This window comes from Tamandua tetradactyla, chromosome 8 (assembly GCF_023851605.1).
Source record: "Tamandua tetradactyla isolate mTamTet1 chromosome 8, mTamTet1.pri, whole genome shotgun sequence".
In the NCBI taxonomy this organism is placed as follows: domain Eukaryota; kingdom Metazoa; phylum Chordata; class Mammalia; order Pilosa; family Myrmecophagidae; genus Tamandua; species Tamandua tetradactyla.
Window position 1 is genome coordinate 6,463,223 of NC_135334.1, and position 20,565 is coordinate 6,483,787.

Genomic DNA, 20,565 nt, shown 5'->3' on the forward strand with positions numbered 1-20,565 from the left:
ATTGCAAGTATTAATGCTTATTGAATGAATAAGGGGGCCCAGGGATTCTTCATTTCGAATAACTAAATCCATATTTTTTATTAGCTCATTCTTAATACTTAAGGTGAGACTTCAACTCTGAAATTCTGGCTAACCATGGGTGGCTACCTCTCATTTAAGTACAGCATTTCTTCCGAAGAACATGCAGTGCTTCCCATAAACTGTGTTTGCCATGACATAGTAGGGTGGTACAGTGAGAATTATGCTAGGCTTCACAGTCTTACTGAAAACTGGTTTTGCTGTTTATTGGTTGTGTGCCTTTAGGCTAATGAATGTCTCTGAAAAACTCATTACACTTATGTTAGAGGTGATTGTGAAAATCAAATGAGATAAAATGTATCTCAAAGTCCAAAAGATTCTATTCAAATGAAGGGTGTTACTTGGTCTGTGAGATCCCTCAGGTTTGTTCTAATCCACCGTATCAGCTACTCATGAACTCTTGTTATTTTATTGCCTTTGTACATACTAGTCTTAGTGCCTGGAAAGTGCTTTTTCTAAAGGGCAGACTCCCCATTTTTCCTCTCCTCCGTCGCCTCCTGGAACACCAGGCATGCCATCCATGCTTGCTGACATCTCTCTCCTTACATTGTAAAGTCCCAGCTGGGCACATGTCTCATGAATCCTTACAGCCAGGTTAGTGCCGGAGCATAGTGGATGTTTAATCAATAATTGTTAAAAGTTAAAAAAAAAAGGAAGTTTAAAAAAAAAAGATCCAGAACCAAGACTAGTGTGTCAAATCTTTGTGTTTAATAGTTCCAGGATTCATATCCTTTACTGTCAGCCCTCCCATAACATGGCATTTTCCTGTCTACCTCATTATGCACATTTCCAGTCAGCATCCTCCATTAGGGTACCTTTGAGGAGGCAGAACATATGAGTTTAATTAACTCTCAGCTGGACACCAACTAGCTCCCTGATTTTAAAAAAGATTACCTTTGGCTTAATTTCATCACTTATTAACAGCAGTGTTGCAATATAATGGTTAGCAGACATTTAACAAGTCTTATTTAAAATACCAAAGCTTGTGAATTGTTTTACCTTAAAAAAAACAATGCGCAAATTAGAATTGTATCTGACATAAAGGCACTGTCCATCACTTATACTCAGATATCTTTCTGATAAGAAAGTATCTGCTTTCCTCAGCATAAAAGGGGTAAATTGTCCAAGGCAGTACTGTTAGATTCATATCCTGGACTCACTCATAATGCCAGTTCCTGTTGTAGAATTTTCAGAGGCTCTGATTTCTCTTCACACACGAATAAAAGCTTGCTGCTTATGCGTATTATTTAATTTTTCTTTATGAAGGATACCACAGTGACACAGACTATAGTTTGAAATGTTTAGAAATCCAAACCAGCAAGATAAAATGCCAAAGCCCTAATTTCTTGTTAGAACTTCCAGTTCTTTAAATTAAATGTGGTGATGCAAATGTATACCATGTTAAGAGCAGAGCAAACGTCAAACTGAGCTATGGGGTGGCACACCTATGTCCGCTGCCCACAGGGTGTTGCCTGCACTGGGTCCCAATCTCACTCCTCATCTGAGGCATTCAAAAGGGCCGTCTGGTAAATGCAGTCTGACTTCAGCTTCGAAATTCCAATGATTTCTCCATCCTTGCGTATGTCTAGCCGAGTCAGAAGGCTATGGCAGAGAAACAGCAAATGAATTTAGCCAGAAAATCGGTCTTATTCCTCTCCCCACAGTTGTAACGACACCTGCAGTTCTTAAAGCCTTTTCTCCACACCTGGGAAGAAACGTGCCACTTGTTTACAGATTGAACTTTGATAATGTTTTACCCATTCTGCACAGCAGATAAAGGGACTCATGAATAAAATTAAGTTTTTATTTAAACTTGGGTCTCCTGCTTCCTGGTCCATTGTTTCATTGATGTGATTAGGAGGCAGAACTAAAGCTCCAACCTCATTCTCTTTTTGTCTCTGTGGCACTTGTTCTGGGTGAAATGTATCTGCTTTGGGACTAGGGAATTAACTAGGTGAAGGAAGAGCAGCTACATCAGCACTGGAATAATACCATGTGCTGAGTCGTCTTAGCACCAGCACCTTCATCGCTGGGGCTCGGCCATTTAGAAGTTGTGTGACCTTGATCGAGTTATTAAGCTTTTTGAAGTTTTGCTTTCCTCATAAGTAAACCATGAGAACAATGCGTCCATCATTAAGCAGGAGGGTTAAGTGAGGTGGCACACACAGTGCTTAGGCAGGGCCTGGACCACAGTTTGTGCATAGTAATTATTGGGTCTTGTATTCTACGAGCTCATTCTAAAGCACCCTTCTGTTACAGGATCTTGTTTGATTGTCACATCATTGCTGGGAAGTAGGCAGGGCAAAACCAAAGGTCAGTTGATGGGTCCCCAATGGCACAGTGACAGGGCAGGGGCTACCATCAGTGTTGATCTCCCGTTTTCCTGATCACAACAGAGACTTAAAATCTGTAAGAACTGTCTTTGAAACCAGTATCTACCAAGTTTCTGTGGCCTGTACAAGCTGTTCAACTTCTACAGGCTCATCACCCTTGTTTGTAAAAGCAAGGAGTGAGAGCTGCCCTGCAGGAGTAGAGTGCTGTAACAGACCTTGGCACATTGCTGGCATTTGTGAAATGGTAGAAGTTCATCGACCCTGCTTAGGATGGGTGGGCCACTGGCAATCCAAATTACATGAGGTAGTAAATTTGAAGAGGGTAGGTTGTTTAGGAGGAAACTTTTTTCTTAGACATACCAGTAAACCAGAGAGTAGTTGGTGGCCACTATGCAGAGGGCAGCCAGGAAGTGCCAGCAGAAGCACATGGTGATGAACATGATGTTGCTGTCATCTTTCTGGTCCCATTCAGGGGTTCCAAAAGGTGGGAACAGCACGAACCCAATCTGGCAGACCATAGGAAGAAGTTGGTTATGTCATCTGTTGGTTCTAATGTCAGCAAGCTAGCCTCCCTCCCGTGCCTGCCAACACCGCTTAGTGGTCCCACTACTCTGCCTCTCCCCCACTTCCACCAGCATATAAAGCAAAGGGCTTTTCAAGCTGGAGCACTCCTCAAAGTTACTTCTGTTTTGTCTTACCTAAAAATAGAAATTGTCAGGGCCCCAATTCAATTGGACAGTCTAGAAAGTATTTCAATTGAGCGGATTAGCAAGTGGAAGCTGCAAACAGTATCAGTACCCTACTGAGGTGGACAGATTGGGAATATGTTTGATCTGCTAGTTCTGTGTGCTTCATAGGTTCTTGCTTGTTAATGTAATGCAAATGCAGGATATTCATGGGTAAAATTGCATAGGGTGGGCATGGGGAGAATAGCAACTTCCTATGCCCATACACGTGGTTTGTTAGGGCTGCAAATCCAGGCTGCATGGTCCTTGAGGATGTCTTGCAGATGCCCATTAGGGCTTCCTTACTCCACGCAACAAGAGCTTTAAATTATTACCTGCCAGAACCAGGTCCCCTGAAAAATAACGAGACTGGTTCGGAAAAGTTCCAGCACAATGTTGTCCCGAAGGATCACCTCTAGGAAGACACTGAAGGCCCCACCAAATAGAATAACCAGCATAAGTGAGTGGATGTGCTGATCCAGTGGTGGTCGGTGGTGAACATGGTAGTAGAAGAGAAAACCTGCCACAAACCCAAGCATAGGCGTTAGGAATGGACTGGCTTCTGCTTCAAAGAATTCAGTCAGCACTTTCCATCATTAGAATTCTTTCTACTCCTGTCTCAAAGCTAGACTTTTCAGCATTTAGAAAGCTAGTTTATATAACATTACAGTGTGACAAACATACGGATTGTTAGCTACTTCATATCTCTGTGTTAAGAGGGTAAAAACAGCAGAGGATCTATCTTTTTAAAAATCTTGTAAAATCCATGGGAAGGTTCAATACAGGGCAAGAAAGTGGAACATACTGCTGATTTCTGACAAATCATATGCACTTATACACAAAATTCCATTTTAACCTCATTCAGCCTTCCTTCATGAGTTTTTCCTCAGGTATAGAAATAAGGTTGTTGCATTACAAAATTCTTTTTCATTACCCAGTTAACATGAGCGATAGTGAGAGATCTGTCTTAGCAATAGAGGGCTTTCATGGGCTGCTTCACGGAAGATGTCACCTATACCACCTAGGGTATAGGTCCAAGTCCTGATCAGGCTTTGGATGTCCAGAGACTTGGATTTGGGGAGAAAAGCTGTTATATTTGTATTATTTCTGGTCTTTTGTACTCTGATTCCCCAGTAACACAACTTGTGGTAAGTTTTTGCCCCTCTTCTCCCTCCATTCTACTAAGTTACCTTCAATGAATGCTGCCAAACCCATAAAGAGTCTGTCCACTCCCAGGGGAACATGGGTGACAAGAAAGGTGAGGAGATCAATGAGTCCTGAGGCAGCAAAGAAGAGGTACATGGTGCTGTGCTGCCAGTTCATCAGCTTCACCCACTGGTCCTCATGGTAAAGGTGGAAGTGGGGCCCATCTGGAACAAATTGCTCACACAGGATTCCTGCAGGAAGGGAAGAGTGGGAGTGGAGGATGCAATAGTAGCACCAGGAAGGATAGGAGACAGCAAAAGATAATCTGAAATCGAGGACCGTAACAAACTGTGTGCTGGAGGGGGTCTCAGTTCAGCGCTTCCAGTATAAAATAAGGTCACTGCAGAGTAATTTGTGGACATCCTGCCTTTTTGTTTTCAGGGGATGGGTGGTGGGAGAAGAGCAATAGAAAAGCAGCTGCACGGGCTCCCAGGAAATGTATTCAGGAGCAGAAATGAAAGCAAGGCATTACTTAATTGAGGAAATGGCTGTAACAGTACACTGGGATTCCCTGCCAAGTTTGCAGTGAAAGATATCCCAGAAAGGAATAATTAGGTTGAAAATAACAACCCTGGGAAATATTGGTGATGAAGACCTCTGCATATGCATCCATGGAGAGGGAGACCCAGGAAGTTCTGTTTCCTCCAGGGTAGACTTCATGCCAGTGCCCTTACCTCAGCTAGCTCTGAGCTGTGTACTCCCTCTAGCCCTGTTTTCAAAGCATCTGGAGGATGAGGGAAAGGCCCTAGAATGCATTTCTGGCCACACTCATCTTGGGAGAGGCAAGGTTTTAAAGAGACTGGAGCTGGAAGGTTGATGAAGCTCGACTATGACATTGCTCTTAACTCTCATCCTTTTTGCTTTTCTCACCTACTTTGGAAGCAAAAGATTTGTTCTAAATGTTCTCAGGGAAGCCTAGAGTAAGTTCTCCAAGACAACATTCTGGACTCTTCTTCTCCAAACTTGTTTCTCAAGAAAGAAATTCTCTTTCTGAATTCATGTATAAAAGATTGAGTTGGTGAAAACAACCCAGGAAAAGAAGTCCCAGTGCTTTTATGGGGTGAACTCTGATGGTAGGGATTGCATATGTTTCCCTTCTATACCCCTGGTGCAGCAAGGTCCTAGTGCCTGGCAGGAGCTCAGCAGATAGGTGTTAAATGTTTTTTTCATCCCCACCAAGAGGTCAAGAATAAATTTCCTAGCTTTATTTAAGCAAAGTTAGTGCTGTTCTTACCATTTAAGCCATACAGCCCCTGCCACTTCTCAGCTCCAGAAAGATGAGCAAGTCCCCATGCTGCATGAATGACTGTGAGTGGGGGCATTCAGCTGGTCTAGGACAACAAAGCTGTGGGAACTGTTAATTGCAAGTCAAGCTGCTGCTTCTGCCACTGCCTGGCTCCCTCCCAATGGATGCAAGTGGCAGATAAGATCCCTTGTTACCTAGACTATGGATTGATCCTGAGGAGAAACACTTCTACTATTGCTCATTCCTTGGAAGATTCCAGGGAAGTGGGATGGATGGCCAGTATCAGAGGGAGTAGGTGGATTTTGTTGGAGTGGGCTGAGTAAAGGAAACTTCCTCCCAAACAGCCCTCCTTGGGCTTCTCTCAGTGTCTCTTCCACTGCCTGTCTACTTAGCCTTCTAGCATAAAGTGGCCCTCTCAATAATTGCTTGAAATTTGGGGGTGGGGGACATGCCAATGAGTTGGATGCTAAGTACTCTGAAATCAAACTCCAGGGGGTTCCCCAAACTCTGATGGGAGAGAAAGGATGATCTTCCTAAAAATGTCAACCTCATTTAGTACTTTCTCATCACTTACCCATGAGCCTAATCTGTCTTAATTTGCTCCCTTTTCAATTTTTATTTGTGCTATATCTTTTTTCATACAACGTGTGTTCTATAACTGCAATGCATGCCTATGACTTTCTAGGGCAAGGAATGTAGTTTAGTTGGTAGTTTTCATAGGGTACTGTGATGTAAGGTGTTCTCTATTATTAATTTTAAAAAGCTCTGTCCACAATAGATGTTATGATAAAATACTTACCCTGGTGGCCAATTAGAAATCCTTATTCAATTACCAGTGGAAACAACCACTTCATTGGGCCCAAAAAATGGATGAAAGATTTTGGGTATGATGGGAATATCCCCTGGATCAACTGACTCTTACCAACAATTGGAAAGAAAATCCTGATGGCTGCTTCAATGACCTCAAGATGCTGATACCGATAATTCAGTTGATCATTTTTCCTCTTTTGGTGAAAGTACTTAAGTGGGTACTTGACTGACCACCACAATCCAACTATCAAGAAGAAGCTCCCTGGGAGAGCATGGCCCTTGAAGTTGGCCATCAGGACACCTAAAAAATTAGAGACAGTTGTTATGTGGCTGAATGAAGATAACATATAAGTGTATATTTTGGCAGGAAAAAATATATGGCTGAATATTCGAAGTCGTCAGCCACATTAAGAAGGATCAGCTCATTCTCATAAAACAATCCTTTATGTGATGTCATTAAGGTGATGTCTGCAAGTGAGTTACCTAACTAAGAGAAAACCACTGGTCCTAAGTGTGACCAAAATAAAGGGACTGGAAAAAAAATTGATGATAAGTATTTATTGTACTCAGAGAGGCCTTCCTAAAATGTACAGGAGGGAACTGGAAAAGAAAAATATTCAACCGTGTAAGTATTTTATTTATTTATTTATTTATTTATTTTATTAATTAACGGAAAAAAAGAAATTAACCCAACATTTAGAAATCATACCATTCTACATATGCACTCAGTAATTCTTAACATCATCACATAGATGCATGATCATCGTTTCTTAGTACATTTGCATCGGTTTAGAAGAACTAGCAACACAACCGAAAAAGATATAGAATGTTAATATAGAGAAAAAAATAAAAGTAATAATAGTAAAAACAAAAACAAAAAAAAACAAAAACCTATAGCTCGGATGCAGTTTCATTCAGTGTTTTAACATGATTACTTTACAATTAGGTATTATTGTGCTGTCCAATTTTGAGTTTTTGTATCTAGTCCTCTTGCACAGTCTGTATCCCATCAGCTCCAATTACCCATTATCTTACCCTGTTTCTAACTCCTGCTGGACTCTGTTACCAATGACATATTCCAAGTTTATTCTCGAATGTCGATTCACATCATTGGGACCATACAGTATTTGTCTTTTAGTTTTTGGCTAGACTCACTCAGCATAATGTTCTCTAGGTCCATCCATGTTATTACATACTTCATAAGTTTATCCTGTCTTAAAGCTGCATAATATTCCATCGTATGTATACACCACAGTTTGTTTAGCCACTCATCTGTTGATGGACATTTTGGCTGTTTCCATCTCTTTGCAATTGTAAATAACGCTGCTATAAACATTGGTCTGCAAATGTCCGTTTGTGTCTTTGCCCTTAATTCCTTTGAGTAGATTCCCAGCAATGGTATTGCTGGGTCGTATGGCAATTCTATATTCAGCTTTTTGAGGAACCGCCAAACTGCCTTCCACAGCGGTTGCACCATTTGACATTCCCACCAACAGTGGATAAGTGTGCCTCTTTCTCCACATCCTCTCCAGCACTTGTCATTTTCTGTTTTGTTGATAATGGCCATTCTGGTGGGTGTGAGATGATATCTCATTGTGGTTTTGATTTGCATTTCTCTAATGGCCAGGGACATTGAGCATCTCTTCATGTGCCTTTTGGCCATTTGTATTTCCTCTTCTGAGAGGTGTCTGTTCAAGTCTTTTTCCCATTTTGTAATTGGGTTGGCTGTCTTTTTGTTGTTGAGTTGGACAATCTCTTTATAAATTCTGGATACTAGACCTTTATCTGATATGTCATTTACAAATATTGTCTCTCATTGTGTAGGCTGTCTTTCTACTTTCTTGATGAAGTTCTTTGATGCACAAAAGTGTTTAATTTTGAGGAGCTCCCATTTATTTATTTCCTTCTTCAGTGCTCTTGCTTTAGGTTTAAGGTCCATAAAACTGCCTCCAATTGTAAGTTTCATAAGATATCTCCCTACATTTTCCTCTAACTGTTTTATGGTCTTAGACCTAATGTTTAGATCTTTGATCCATTTTGAGTTAACTTTTGTATAGGGTGTGAGATATGGGTCTTCTTTCATTCTTTTGCATATGCATATCCAGTTCTCTAGGCACCATTTATTGAAGAGACTGTTCTGCCGCAGGTGAGTTGGCTTGACTGCCTTATCAAAGATCAAATGTCCATAGATGAGAGGGTCTGTATCTGAGCACTCTATTCGATTCCATTGGTCAATATATCTATCTTTATGCCAGTACCATGCTGTTTTGACCACTGTGGCTTCATAATATGCCTTAAAGTCAGGAAGGATGAGACCTCCAACTTCGTTTTTTTCCCTCAAGATACTGTTAGCAATTCGAGGCACCCTGCTCTTCTAGATAAATTTGCTTATTGGTTTTTCTATTTCTGAAAAATAAGTTGTTGGGATTTTGATTGGTATTGCATTGAATCTGTAAATCAATTTAGGTAGGATTGACATCTTAACTATATTTAGTCTTCCAATCCATGAACACGGTATGCCCTTCCATCTATTTAGGTCTTCTGTGATTTCTTTTAGCAGTTTTTTGTAGTTTTCTTTATATAGGTTTTTTGTCTCTTTAGTTAAATTTATTCCTAGGTATTTTATTCTTTTATTGCAATTGTAAATGGGATTAGTTTCTTGATCTCCCCCTCAGCTTGTTCATTACTAGTGTATAGAAATGCTACATATTTTTGAATGTTGATCTTGTAACCTGCTACTTTGCTGTACTCATTTATTAGCTCTAGTAGTTTTGTTGTGGATTTTCCGGGTTTTCGACGTATAGTATCATATCGTCTGCAAACAGTGATAGTTTTACTTCTTCCTTTCCAATTTTGACGCCTTGTATTTCTTTTTCTTGTCTAATTGCTTTGGCTAGAACTTCTAACACAATGTTGAATAATAGTGGTGATAGTGGACATCCTTGTCTTGTTCCTGATCTTAGGGGGAAAGTTTTCAATTTTTCCCCTTTGAGGATGATATTAGCTGTGGGTTTTTCATATATTCCCTCTATCATTTTAAGGAAGTTCCCTTGTATTCCTATCTTTTGAAGTGTTTTCAACAGGAAAGGATGTTGAATCTTGTCAGATGCCTTCTCTGCATCAATTGAGATGACCATGTGATTTTTCTGCTTTGATTTGTTGATATGGTGTATTACATTAATTGATTTTCTTATGTTGAACCATCCTTGCATACCTGGGATGAATCCTACTTGGTCATGATGTATAATTCTTTTAATGTGTTGTTGGATATGATTTGCTAGAATTTTATTGAGGATTTTTGCATCTATATTCATTAGAGAGATTGGCCTGTAGTTTTCTTTTTTTGTAATATCTTTGCCTGGTTTTGGTATGAGGGTGATGTTGGCTTCATAGAATGAATTAGGTAGTTTTCCCTCTGCTTCGATTTTTTTTGAAGAGTTTGAGGAGAGTGGGTACTAATTCTTTCTGGAATGTTTGATAGAATTCACATGTGAAGCCGTCTGGTCCTGGACTTTTCTTTTTAGGAAGCTTTTGAATGACTAATTCAATTTCTTTACTTGTGATTGGTTTGTTGAGGTCATCTATGTCTTCTTGAGTCAAAGTTGGTTGTTCATGTCTTTCCAGGAACCTGTCCATTTCATCTAAATTGTTGTATTTATTAGTGTAAAGTTGTTCATAGTATCCTGTTATTACCTCCTTTATTTCTGTGAGGTCAGTAGTTATGTCTCCTCTTCCATTTCTGATCTTATTTATTTGCATCCTCTCTCTTCTTCTTTTTGTCAATCTTGCTAAGGGCCCCTCAATCTTATTGATTTTCTCATAGAACCAACTTCTGGTCTTATTGATTTTCTCTATTGTTTTCATGTTTTCAATTTCATTTATTTCTGCTCTAATCTTTGTTATTTCTTTCCTTTTGCTAGCTTTGGGATTAGTTTGCTGTTCTTTCTCCAGTTCTTCCAAGTGGACAGTTAATTCCTGAATTTTTGCCTTTTCTTCTTTTCTGATATAGGCATTTAGGGCAATAAATTTCCCTCTTAGCACTGCCTTTGCTGCATCCCGTAAGTTTTGAAATGTTGTGTTTTCATTTTCATTCGCCTTGAGGTATTTGCTAATTTCTCTAGCAATTTCTTCTTTCACCCACTCATTGTTTAAGAGTGTGTTGTTGAGCCTCCACGTATTTGTGAATTTTCTGGCACTCCGCCTATTATTGATTTCGAACTTCATTCCTTTATGATCCGAGAAAGTGTTGTGTATGGTTTCAATCTTTTTAAATGTGTTAAGACTTGCTTTGTGACCCAGCATATGGTCTATCTTTGAGAATGATCCATGAGCACTTGAAAAAAAGGTGTATCCTGCTGATGTGGGATGTAATGTCCTATAAATGTCTGTTAAGTCTAGCTCATTTATAGTAATATTCAGATTCTCTATTTCTTTATTGACCCTCGGTCTAGATGTTCTGTCCATTGATGAGAGTGGTGAATTGAAGTCTCCAACTATTATGGTATATGTGTCTATTTCCCTTTTCAGTGTTTGCAGTGTATTCCTCACGTATTTAGGGGCATTCCAGTTCGATGCATAAATATTTATGATTGTTATGTCTTCTTGTTTAATTGTTCCTTTTATTAGTATATAGTGTCCTTCTTTGTCTCTTTTAACTGTTTTACATATGAAGTCTAATTTGTTGGATATTAGTATAGCCACTCCTGCTCTTTTCTGGTTGTTATTTGCATGAAATATCTTTTCCCAACCTTTCACTTTCAACCTATGTTTATCTTTGGGTCTAAGATGTGTTTCCTGTAGACAGCATATAGAAGGATCCTGTTTTTTAATCCATTCTGCCAATCTATGTCTTTTGATTGGAGAATTCAGTCCATTAACATTTAGTGTTATTACTGTTTGGATAATATTTTCCTCTAACATTTTCCCTTTTGTATTATATATATCATATCTGACTTTCCTTCTTTCTACACTCTTCTCCATACCTCTCTCTTCTGTCTTTTTGTATCTGACTGTAGTGCTCCCTTTAGTATTTCTTGCAGAGCTGGTCTCTTGGTCACAAATTCTCTCAGTGACTTTTTGTCTATAAATGTTTTAATTTCTCCCTCATTTTTGAAGGATAATTTTGCTGGATATAGGAGTCTTGGTTGGCAGTTTTTCTCTTTTAGTAATTTAAATATATCGTCCCACTGTCTTCTAGCTTCCATGGTTTCTGCTGAGAAATCTACACATAGTCTCATTGGGGTTCCCTTGTATGTGACGGATTGTTTTTCTCTTGCTGCTTTCAAGATCCTCTCTTTCTCTTTGACCTCTGACATTCTAACTAGTAAGTGTCTTGGAGAATGCCTATTTGGGTCTAATCTCTTTGGGGTGCGCTGCACTTCTTGGATCTGTGATTTTAGGTCTTTCGTAAGAGTTGGGAAATTTTCAGTGATAATTTCTTCCATTAGTTTTTCTCCTCCTTTTCCCTTCTCTTCTCCTTCTGGGACACCCACAACACATATATTTGTGCGGTTCATATTGTCCTTGAGTTCCCTGATACCCTGTTCAAATTTTTCCATTCTTTTCCCGATAGTTTCTGTTTCTTTTTGGAATTCAGATGTTCCATCCTCCAAATCACTAATTCTATCTTCTGTCTTTTTAAATCTATCGTTGTAGGTATCCATTGTTTTTTCCATCTTTTCTACTTTATCCTTCACTTCCATAAGTTCTGTGATTTGTTTTTTCAGAATTCTATTTCTTCTTTTTGTTCAGCCCATGTCTTCTTCATGTCCTCCCTCAATTTATCGATTTCCTTTTTGAAGAGGTTTTCCATTTCTTTCGTATATTCAGCATTAGTTGTCTCAGCTCTTGTATCTCATTTGAACTATTGGTTTGTTCCTTTGACTGGGCCATATTCTCAATCTTCTGAGCGTGGACCGTTATCTTCTGCTGCTGGCGTCTGGGCATTTAGTCAGATTTCCCTGGGTGTCGGACCCAACAAGGTTGTAAGATTTTTCTGTGAAATCTCTGGGTTCTGTTTTTCTTATTCTGCCCAGTAGGTGGCGTTTGTGGCACACGTTTGTCTCACGTGTTTGGAAGGGATCCCTCCGGTCACCGTTCTCCACGGTCTGGTGATTTCCGATCCAATTCTCTCAGTTGGTCCGGGGGGCCGCGCGTGGTGGGGGCGTCAGCCACCGCGGCTTGAGGGGACCCTGTGGCTCCTTTATTAATTTCCCTATTGGTGTTTGGTTGGACCCAGTCCCTGCCACTGTCGGAAATTCCCTCCTCTCCCTGGAGGGGTGTCGGTCGCCGGCCGCAGCGGCCCGGGGAATTCGCTACCGGACCAGGAAGCCGCCCGCGGGGGAGGGGCGTCGGTCACAGACCGCCACGGCCTGGGGAATTCGCCACCAGACCAGAAAGCCGCCCGCAGAGGAGGGCCACCGCAGCTTGGGTAGCCCTCTGATCTGAGACTTGTAGCCGGACCAGGAAGCCGCCCACAAAAGTGGGGCGTCGGCTGCCGCGGCTTGGGAAACTTGCCTCTCCGAGACTCTCAGCCGGCCCGGGAAGGAGGGAGGGAGGAGCTCCGGTCGCCACAGCTGCCGCTGCTCGGGGGGTCACGCGCCACTCGGGGATCTCACCGCAGCCGAGTCTCGCAATCAGACTAGCCAGTCCAGACTGGGGTACGCTGTGTGTCCATTCCCTGCCGTGGCCCCGGGAGCTGTTCTGCACTGTTTCTGTTCACCTAGTAATTGCTCTGGAGGAGGAACTAAGACGCACATACCTTACTAAGCCGCCATCTTGGCCCCGCCTCCCAACTGTGTAAATATTTTATATATCAAAAGCAACACTCAAAGTCAAACAACAAATTGACCAAAATGTATGTAGCATCTATGACAAATGCCTGTTGGCTTATAGAGCCCTTACAAATCAGTAAAAAAAAAAGAAAAAAGAAAAAAAGAAAAAAGGCAGGAACAGACGATTTGTAAAATATAAGGTGATTAATCTCATTGATTAAAGATATGCAAATGAAAACAATGTCATTTTCACCTGATTTGAAATTAATTAGAAAAGTACAGAATATTGGTGTGGCACATGGTCAATATGATAGAAGTTTTGTAAAAAAAAACATATAAATCCCACCTCATTTCACGAAGGAAGGGTGCCAGTTTCAGACCTTCATGTAGTCCCCATTTCTATACCCCGGCCATCAAGTGCTGAGTTTTCTGGGATTCTAAGGGCCAAATGGTCTCACCTCTCATAAATATAGCCCTTCATAGGCACCTTGGTTATAGCTTGTTCAGAGTTTACTCTCTTTTTTTTTCTTTTCCAAAATTTGAAATCTGTTACCTGCTGTTGTCTTTGATACTGTTTTCTTCATCCTTGTGGAATTCATGTGGAACTTTTTGTTCCTTTACTTACCTCCTTCATTTTAATAATTATTTAAAAAAATTTCTTGTTTTCTTCTAGAAAGTTTCATAAGTTTTAACTCCTATATTTAGATGTTTGATCCATTTTGAATTAATTTTTATTTATGGTATAAGGAGTCAATATTCATTTCTTTGCTTATGGATATCCAGTTTTCCTTGAATCATTTGTTGAAAAGACTCTCCTTTCCCCATTCATTGCATTACTTTGGCATCTTTACAAAACAACTCACTGCCCTCCCCCTCTCTATGTGGGACATACTCCAAGAGGTGTAAACCTCCCTGGCAATGTAGGACAGAAATTCTAGAATAAGCTGGGACTCAGCATCAAGGGATTGAAAAAACCTTCTCGACTGAAAGGGGGAAGAGAGAAATGAGACAAAATAAAGTGTCCGTGGCTGAGAGATTTCAAATAGAGTTGAGAGGTTATCCTGGAGGTTATTCCTATGCATTATATAGATAACCCCTTTTTAGTTTAAGGTGTATTAGAGAAGCTAGAGGGAAGTGCCTGAAACTGTAGAGCTATGTTCCAGTAGCCATGTTTCTTTAAAATGATTGCATAATGATATAGCTTTCGCAAAGTGACTGTGTGATTGTGAAAACCTTTGATCTGATGCTTCTTTTATCTATGGTATAAACAGATGAGTGAAAAATATGGATTAAAAATAAATAAATAATGGGGGAACAAATGTTAAAATAAATTGGGTAGAGGGGAAAATGTGGGCAAAGACATGAACAAATACTTCTTAGAAGAGGAAATATAAATGGCTAAAAGGCACAAGAAAAGATGCTCACCTTCCTTGGCTATTAGAGAAATGCAAATCAGAACCACAATGAGCTATCATCTCACACCCACTAAAATGGCCTTTATAAAAAAAAAACAAAAACAGTAAACAATAAGTGCTGGAGAGAATGTGGAGAAAGAGGCATACTTATCCACTGTTGGTGGGAATGTAAAAAGGCACAATCACTCTGGAAGGCAGAGTATAGAATTGCCATATGATCCAGCAATCCCATTACTAGGTATATATTCAGATGACCTGAGGGCAAAGACACAAACAGACATTTGCACACCAATGTTTCTAGTAGCATTATTTACAATTGCCAAGAGATGGAAACAGCCCAAATGTTCATCAACGGATGAGTGGCCAAAAAAGATGTGGTATATACATGTGATGGAATATTATGCAGCTGTAAGACCAAAAATAAAGTATTTTGTTCCTGATCTTAGAGGGAAAGCTTTCAGTCTTTCCCCTTGAGGGTATGTTAACTGTGGGTTTTTCATTTATTCCCTTTATAATTTTGAGGAAGTTCCCTTCTATTCCTGTCCTTTGAAGTGTTTTCATCAAGAAAGGAGGTTGAATTTTGTCAAATGCCTTTTCTGCATCAATTGAGAGGATCATGTGGTTTTTTGCTTTGATTTATTGGTCTAGTGTATTATATTAACTGATTTTCTTATGTTGAACCATCCTTGCATATCTGGAATAATTCCCACTTAGTCATGTGTTATGGTCAGGTTCATGTGTTAACTTGGCCAAGTGGTGGTACCTGTTTGTCCAGTTGGGCAAGTGCTGGCCTATCTGTTGCAAATGAGGACATTTCATAGAATTAAATCATGATCATGTCAGCTGCATCCATAGCTGATTCCATTTATAATCAGCCAAGGGGAATGTCTTCTGCAATGAGTGATGCTCAGTCTAATCACTGGAAGCCTTTTAAGGAGGATTCAGAAGAGACAGGCTCTCTTCCTACTTTGGCTAGCAAGCCTCTCCTGTGGAGTTCATCCAGACCCTCCATTGAAATTGTTGGCTTCACAGCCTGCCCTGCAGATTTTGGACTCTGCATTCCCATGGTTACATGAGACACTTTTATAAATTTTATATTTGTGAGTGTTTCCTTTTGATTCTGTTACTCTAGACAACCCTAATGAATATGGTCATGCTATATAATTCTTTTTTTTTTACGGTGTGATTGTCATTTTTTTATATTAATTTTTTCATTTTTTTAAATACCAAAAAACACCAAATGCAGACATTCATAACTTTGATCATTCAATTCTACATATATAAACAGTAATTCACAATATCATCACATAGTTGTATATTCATCATCATGATAATTTCTTGGAACATTTGCATCTATTCAGAAAAAGAAATAAAAAAATTCCTTAATGAACTGGTGCATTCAGTTGAACTGGGCATGTCTACAAGGTCCCAGTAGGTTCTGGCAAGGCTTCCAAGGGACGAAGCACAAAGAAAGCTGGTGGGGGAGGATGCTGCCCCCTCCCCCTGCTCTCTGCATCTTCTACACCACTGAGAGCTCCTAGTCTGGCCCTGCAGAAGCATCTTCAGGGTCACCGTGTCCATCTTTCTTTCTTCTTTCCAGCACAGTTAGGCAAAGGTACAGCAAAAATCCCAGGAAGGAGTAGACTTGCTGTCCAATTGTCTGGAAGACTGTATCTTGTCTTTAATTTCATTGGTAAGTTCTCAGCAGGCCAAGTCGATCAATTCCAAGTGCCCTTCCAGCCCCTGCCTCCTCATTCCAGCTTTCAAAATTTGCTCCAACCAGTCCTTCAAAGCCCGTTCTCCCATCAGGGAGCCCTGGTCAGGAATAGCAATCTGCTCTCTTTCTCCCTCTCTTTACCTTGTCTCTCAGAGGCCATCCATTTCCTTGCATAATAGCAAATGTCTCCTCAGAACTTTGAGAAGTTGGTTCAAAAACCCATAGAGAGAAGATGGTGGCTTAGTAGGACGCGCGGGTCTTAGTTCCTCCTCCAGAACAGCTACTAGGGGAGTAGAAATGATACAGAACAGCTCCCGGAGCCACGACAGAGATCAAGAAGACAGCGTACCCCATTCTGGAATGGCTGACTGGCTGGGAGAAACCGCTCCGGTGAGATCGCCGAGAGGCGTGGGCTTCCCCGGGCCAGGGCAGCAGGCGGCCGGAATCCCTCCCTCCCTCCTTCCCGGGCTGGCTGGGAGAATTGGACAGACGGTCCCCTCAAGCCACGGCGGCTGGTGCCCCCCCATGCGCGCCCCCCCAGACCAGCTGGGAGAATTGGATCGGAGATCCCTAGGCCACGGAGAACAGTGACCAGGGTCCCTTCCAAACACGTGGCTTCCCGGTCCGGCTGGGAACAGTGCACTCCCCCGGGCCGCGGCGGATGGTGCCCTCCCGCCATGCTTGGCGCCCCGGGCGAGCTAGGAGATTTGGATAGGTGCTCTCCCGGGCTGCGGCGGCTGGCGACCCTCCCCGCGTTCGGATCCCCGGGCTGGCTGGGAGATTCGGATTGGCACTCTTCCAAGCTGCTTCGGCTGGTGAACCTCCCCCACGGCGAGAGTTTTCCAAAGTTAAAGGACTCACAGCACCTTTTACTGGTGGGACCCGCAGACAAACGTGTGCCACGAGCGCCACCTACTGGGCAGGATAAGAAAAACAGAACCCAGAGATTTCACAGAAAAATCTTTCAACCTGTTGGGTCCAACACCCAGAGAAATCTGACTAAATGCCCAGACACCAGCAGAAGATAACGGATCATGCTCAGAAAATTGAAAATATGGCCCAGTCAAAGGAACAAACCAATAGTTAAAATGAGATACAGAAGCTGAAACAACTAATGCTGAATATACAAACAGAAATGGAAAACCTCTTCAAAAACAAAATCGATAAATTGAGGGAGGACATGAAGAAGACATGGGCTGAACAAAAAGAAGAAATAGAAAAACTGAAAAAACAAATCACAGAACTTATGGAAGTGAAGGACAAAGTAGAAAAGATGGAAAAAACAATGGATACCTACAATGATAGATTTAAAGAGACAGAAGATAGAATTAGTGATTTGGAGGATGGAACATCTGAATTCCAAAAAGAAACAGAAACTATCGGGAAAAGAATGGAAAAGTTTGAACAGGGGATCAGGGAACTGAAGGACAATATGAAGCGCACAAATATACATGTTGTGGGTGTCCCAGAAGGAGAAGAGAAGGGAAAAGGAGAAGAAAAACTAATGGAAGAAATTTTCACTGAAAATTTCCCAACTCTTATGAAAGACCTAAAATCACAGATCCAAGAAGTGCAGCACACCCCAAAGAGAATAGACCCAAATAGGCATTCTCCAAGACACTTACTAGTTAGAATGTCAGAGGTCAAAGAGAAAGAGAGGATCTTGAAAGCAGCAAGAGAAAAACAATCCATCACATACAAGGGACACCCAATAAGACTATGTATAGATTTCTCAGCAGAAACCATGGAAGCTAGAAGACAGTGGGATGATATATTTAAATTACTAAAAGAGAAAAATTGCCAACCAAGACTTCTATATACAGCAAAATTGTCCTTCAAAAATGAGGGAGAAATTAAAACATTCTCAGACAAAAAGTCACTGAGAGAATTTGTGACCAAGAGACCAGCTCTGCAAGAAATACTAAAGGGAGCACTACAGTCAGATACAAAAAGACAGAAGAGAGAGGTATGGAGAAGAGTGTAGAAAGAAGGAAAATCAGATATGATGTACATAATACAAAAGGGAAAATGTTAGAGGAAAATATTATCCAAACAGTAATAACACTAAATGTTAATGGACTGAATTCTCCAATCAAAAGACATAGATTGGCAGAATGGATTAAAAAACAGGATCCTTCTATATGCTGTCTACAGGAAACACATCTTAGACCCAAAGATAAACATAGGTTGAAAGTGAAAGGTTGGGAAAAGATATTTCATGCAAATAACAACCAGAAAAGAGCAGGAGTGGCTATACTAATATCCAACAAATTAGACTTCATATGTAAAACAGTTAAAAGAGACAAAGAAGGACACTATATACTAATAAAAGGAACAATTAAACAAGAAGACATAACAATCATAAATATTTATGCACCGAACCGGAATGCCCCTAAATACGTGAGGAATACACTGCAAACACTGAAAAGGGAAATAGACACATATACCATAATAATTGGAGACTTCAATTCACCACTCTCATCAATGGACAGAACATCTAGACAGAGGATCAATAAAGAAATAGAGAATCTGAATATTACAATAAATGAGCTAGACTTAACAGACATTTATAGGACATTACATCCCACAACAGCAGGATACACCTTTTTTTCAAGTGCTCATGGATCATTCTCAAAGATAGACCATATGCTGGGTCACAAAGCAAGTCTTAACACATTTAAAAAGATTGAAATCATACACAACACCTTCTCGGATCATGAAGGAATGAAGTTCGAAATCAATAATAGGCGGAGTGCCAGAAAATTCACAAATACGTGGAGGCTCAACAACACACTCTTAAACAATGAGTGGGTCAAAGAAGAAATTGCAAGAGAAATTAGTAAATACCTTGAGGCGAATGAAAATGAAAACACAACATATCAAAACTTATGGGACGCAGCAAAGGCAGTGCTAAGAGGGAGATTTATTGCCCTAAATGCCTATATCAGAAAAGAAGAAAAGGCAAAAATGCACGAATTAACTGTCCACTTGAAAGAACTGGAGAAAGAACAGCAAACTAATCCCAAAGCAAGCAAAAGGAAAGAAATAACAAAGATTAGAGCAGAAATAAATGAAATTGAAAACATGAAAACAATAGAGAAAATCAATAAGACCAGAAGTTGGTTCTATGAGAAAATCAATAAGATTGATTGGCCCTTAGCAAAATTGACAAAAAGAAGAAGAGAGAGGATGCAAATAAATAAGATCAGAAATGGAAGAGGAGACATAACTACTGACCTCGCAGAAATAAAGGAGGTAATAACAGGATACTATGAACAACTTTACGCTAATAAATACAACAATTTAGATGAAGTGGACGGGTTCCTGGAAAGACATGAACAACCAACTTTGACTCAAGAAGACATAGATGACCTCAACAAACCAATCACAAGTAAAGAAATTGAATCAATCATTCAAAAGCTTCCTAAAAAGAAAAGTCCAGGACCAGACGGCTTCACATGCGAATTCTATCAAACATTCCAGAAAGAATTAGTACCAACTCTCCTCAAACTCTTCAAAAAAATCGAAGTGGAGGGAAAGCTACCTAATTCATTCTATGAAGCCAACATCACCCTCATACCAAAACCAGGCAAAGATATTACAAAAAAAGAAAACTACAGACCAATCTCTCTAACCAATATAGATGCAAAAATCCTCAATAAAATTCTAGCAAATCGTATCCAACAACACATTAAAAGAATTATACATCATGACCAAGTAGGATTCATCCCAGGTATGCAAGGATGGTTCAACATAAGAAAATCAATTAATGTAATACACCACATCAACAAATCAAAGCAGAAAAACCACATGATCATCTCAATTGATGTAGAGAAGGCATTTGACAAGATTCAACATCCTTTCCTGTTGAAAACACTTCAAAAGATAGGAATACAAGGGAACTTCCTTAAAATGATAGAGGGAATATATGAAAAACCCACAGCTAATATCATCCTCAATGGGGAAAAATTGAAAACTTTCCCCCTAAGATCAGGAACAAGACAAGGATGTCCACTATCACCACTATTATTCAACATTGTGTTAGAAGTTCTAGCCAAAGCAATTAGACAAGAAAAAGAAATACAAGGCGTCAAAATTGGAAAGGAAGAAGTAAAACTATCACTGTTTGCAGACGATATGATACTATACGTCGAAAACCCAGAAAAATCCACAACAAAACTACTAGAGCTAATAAATGAGTACAGCAAAGTAGCAGGCTACAAGATCAACATTCAAAAATCTGTAGCTTTTCTATACACTAG

At 40.2% G+C, this 20,565-nt stretch overlaps 1 protein-coding gene across 2 annotated transcripts in view; it reads right to left on the reverse strand.

Annotated features, from left to right (window-relative positions):
- Positions 1-764: 764 nt before the first annotated feature.
- TMEM45B (transmembrane protein 45B) overlaps positions 765-20,565 on the reverse strand; it is a 64,738-nt gene continuing 44,937 nt past the window's right edge. For both annotated transcript variants that reach the window (XM_077112448.1, XM_077112449.1), the window contains exons 2-6: positions 6,511-6,699; positions 4,327-4,533; positions 3,472-3,656; positions 2,772-2,917; positions 765-1,680 (exon numbers count right to left, since the gene is read on the reverse strand). In XM_077112448.1, coding sequence (XP_076968563.1) covers positions 1,569-1,680; positions 2,772-2,917; positions 3,472-3,656; positions 4,327-4,533; positions 6,511-6,699 — 839 coding nt within the window. In that variant the 3' untranslated portion in view covers positions 765-1,568. The remainder of the gene's footprint in view (positions 1,681-2,771; positions 2,918-3,471; positions 3,657-4,326; positions 4,534-6,510; positions 6,700-20,565) is intronic.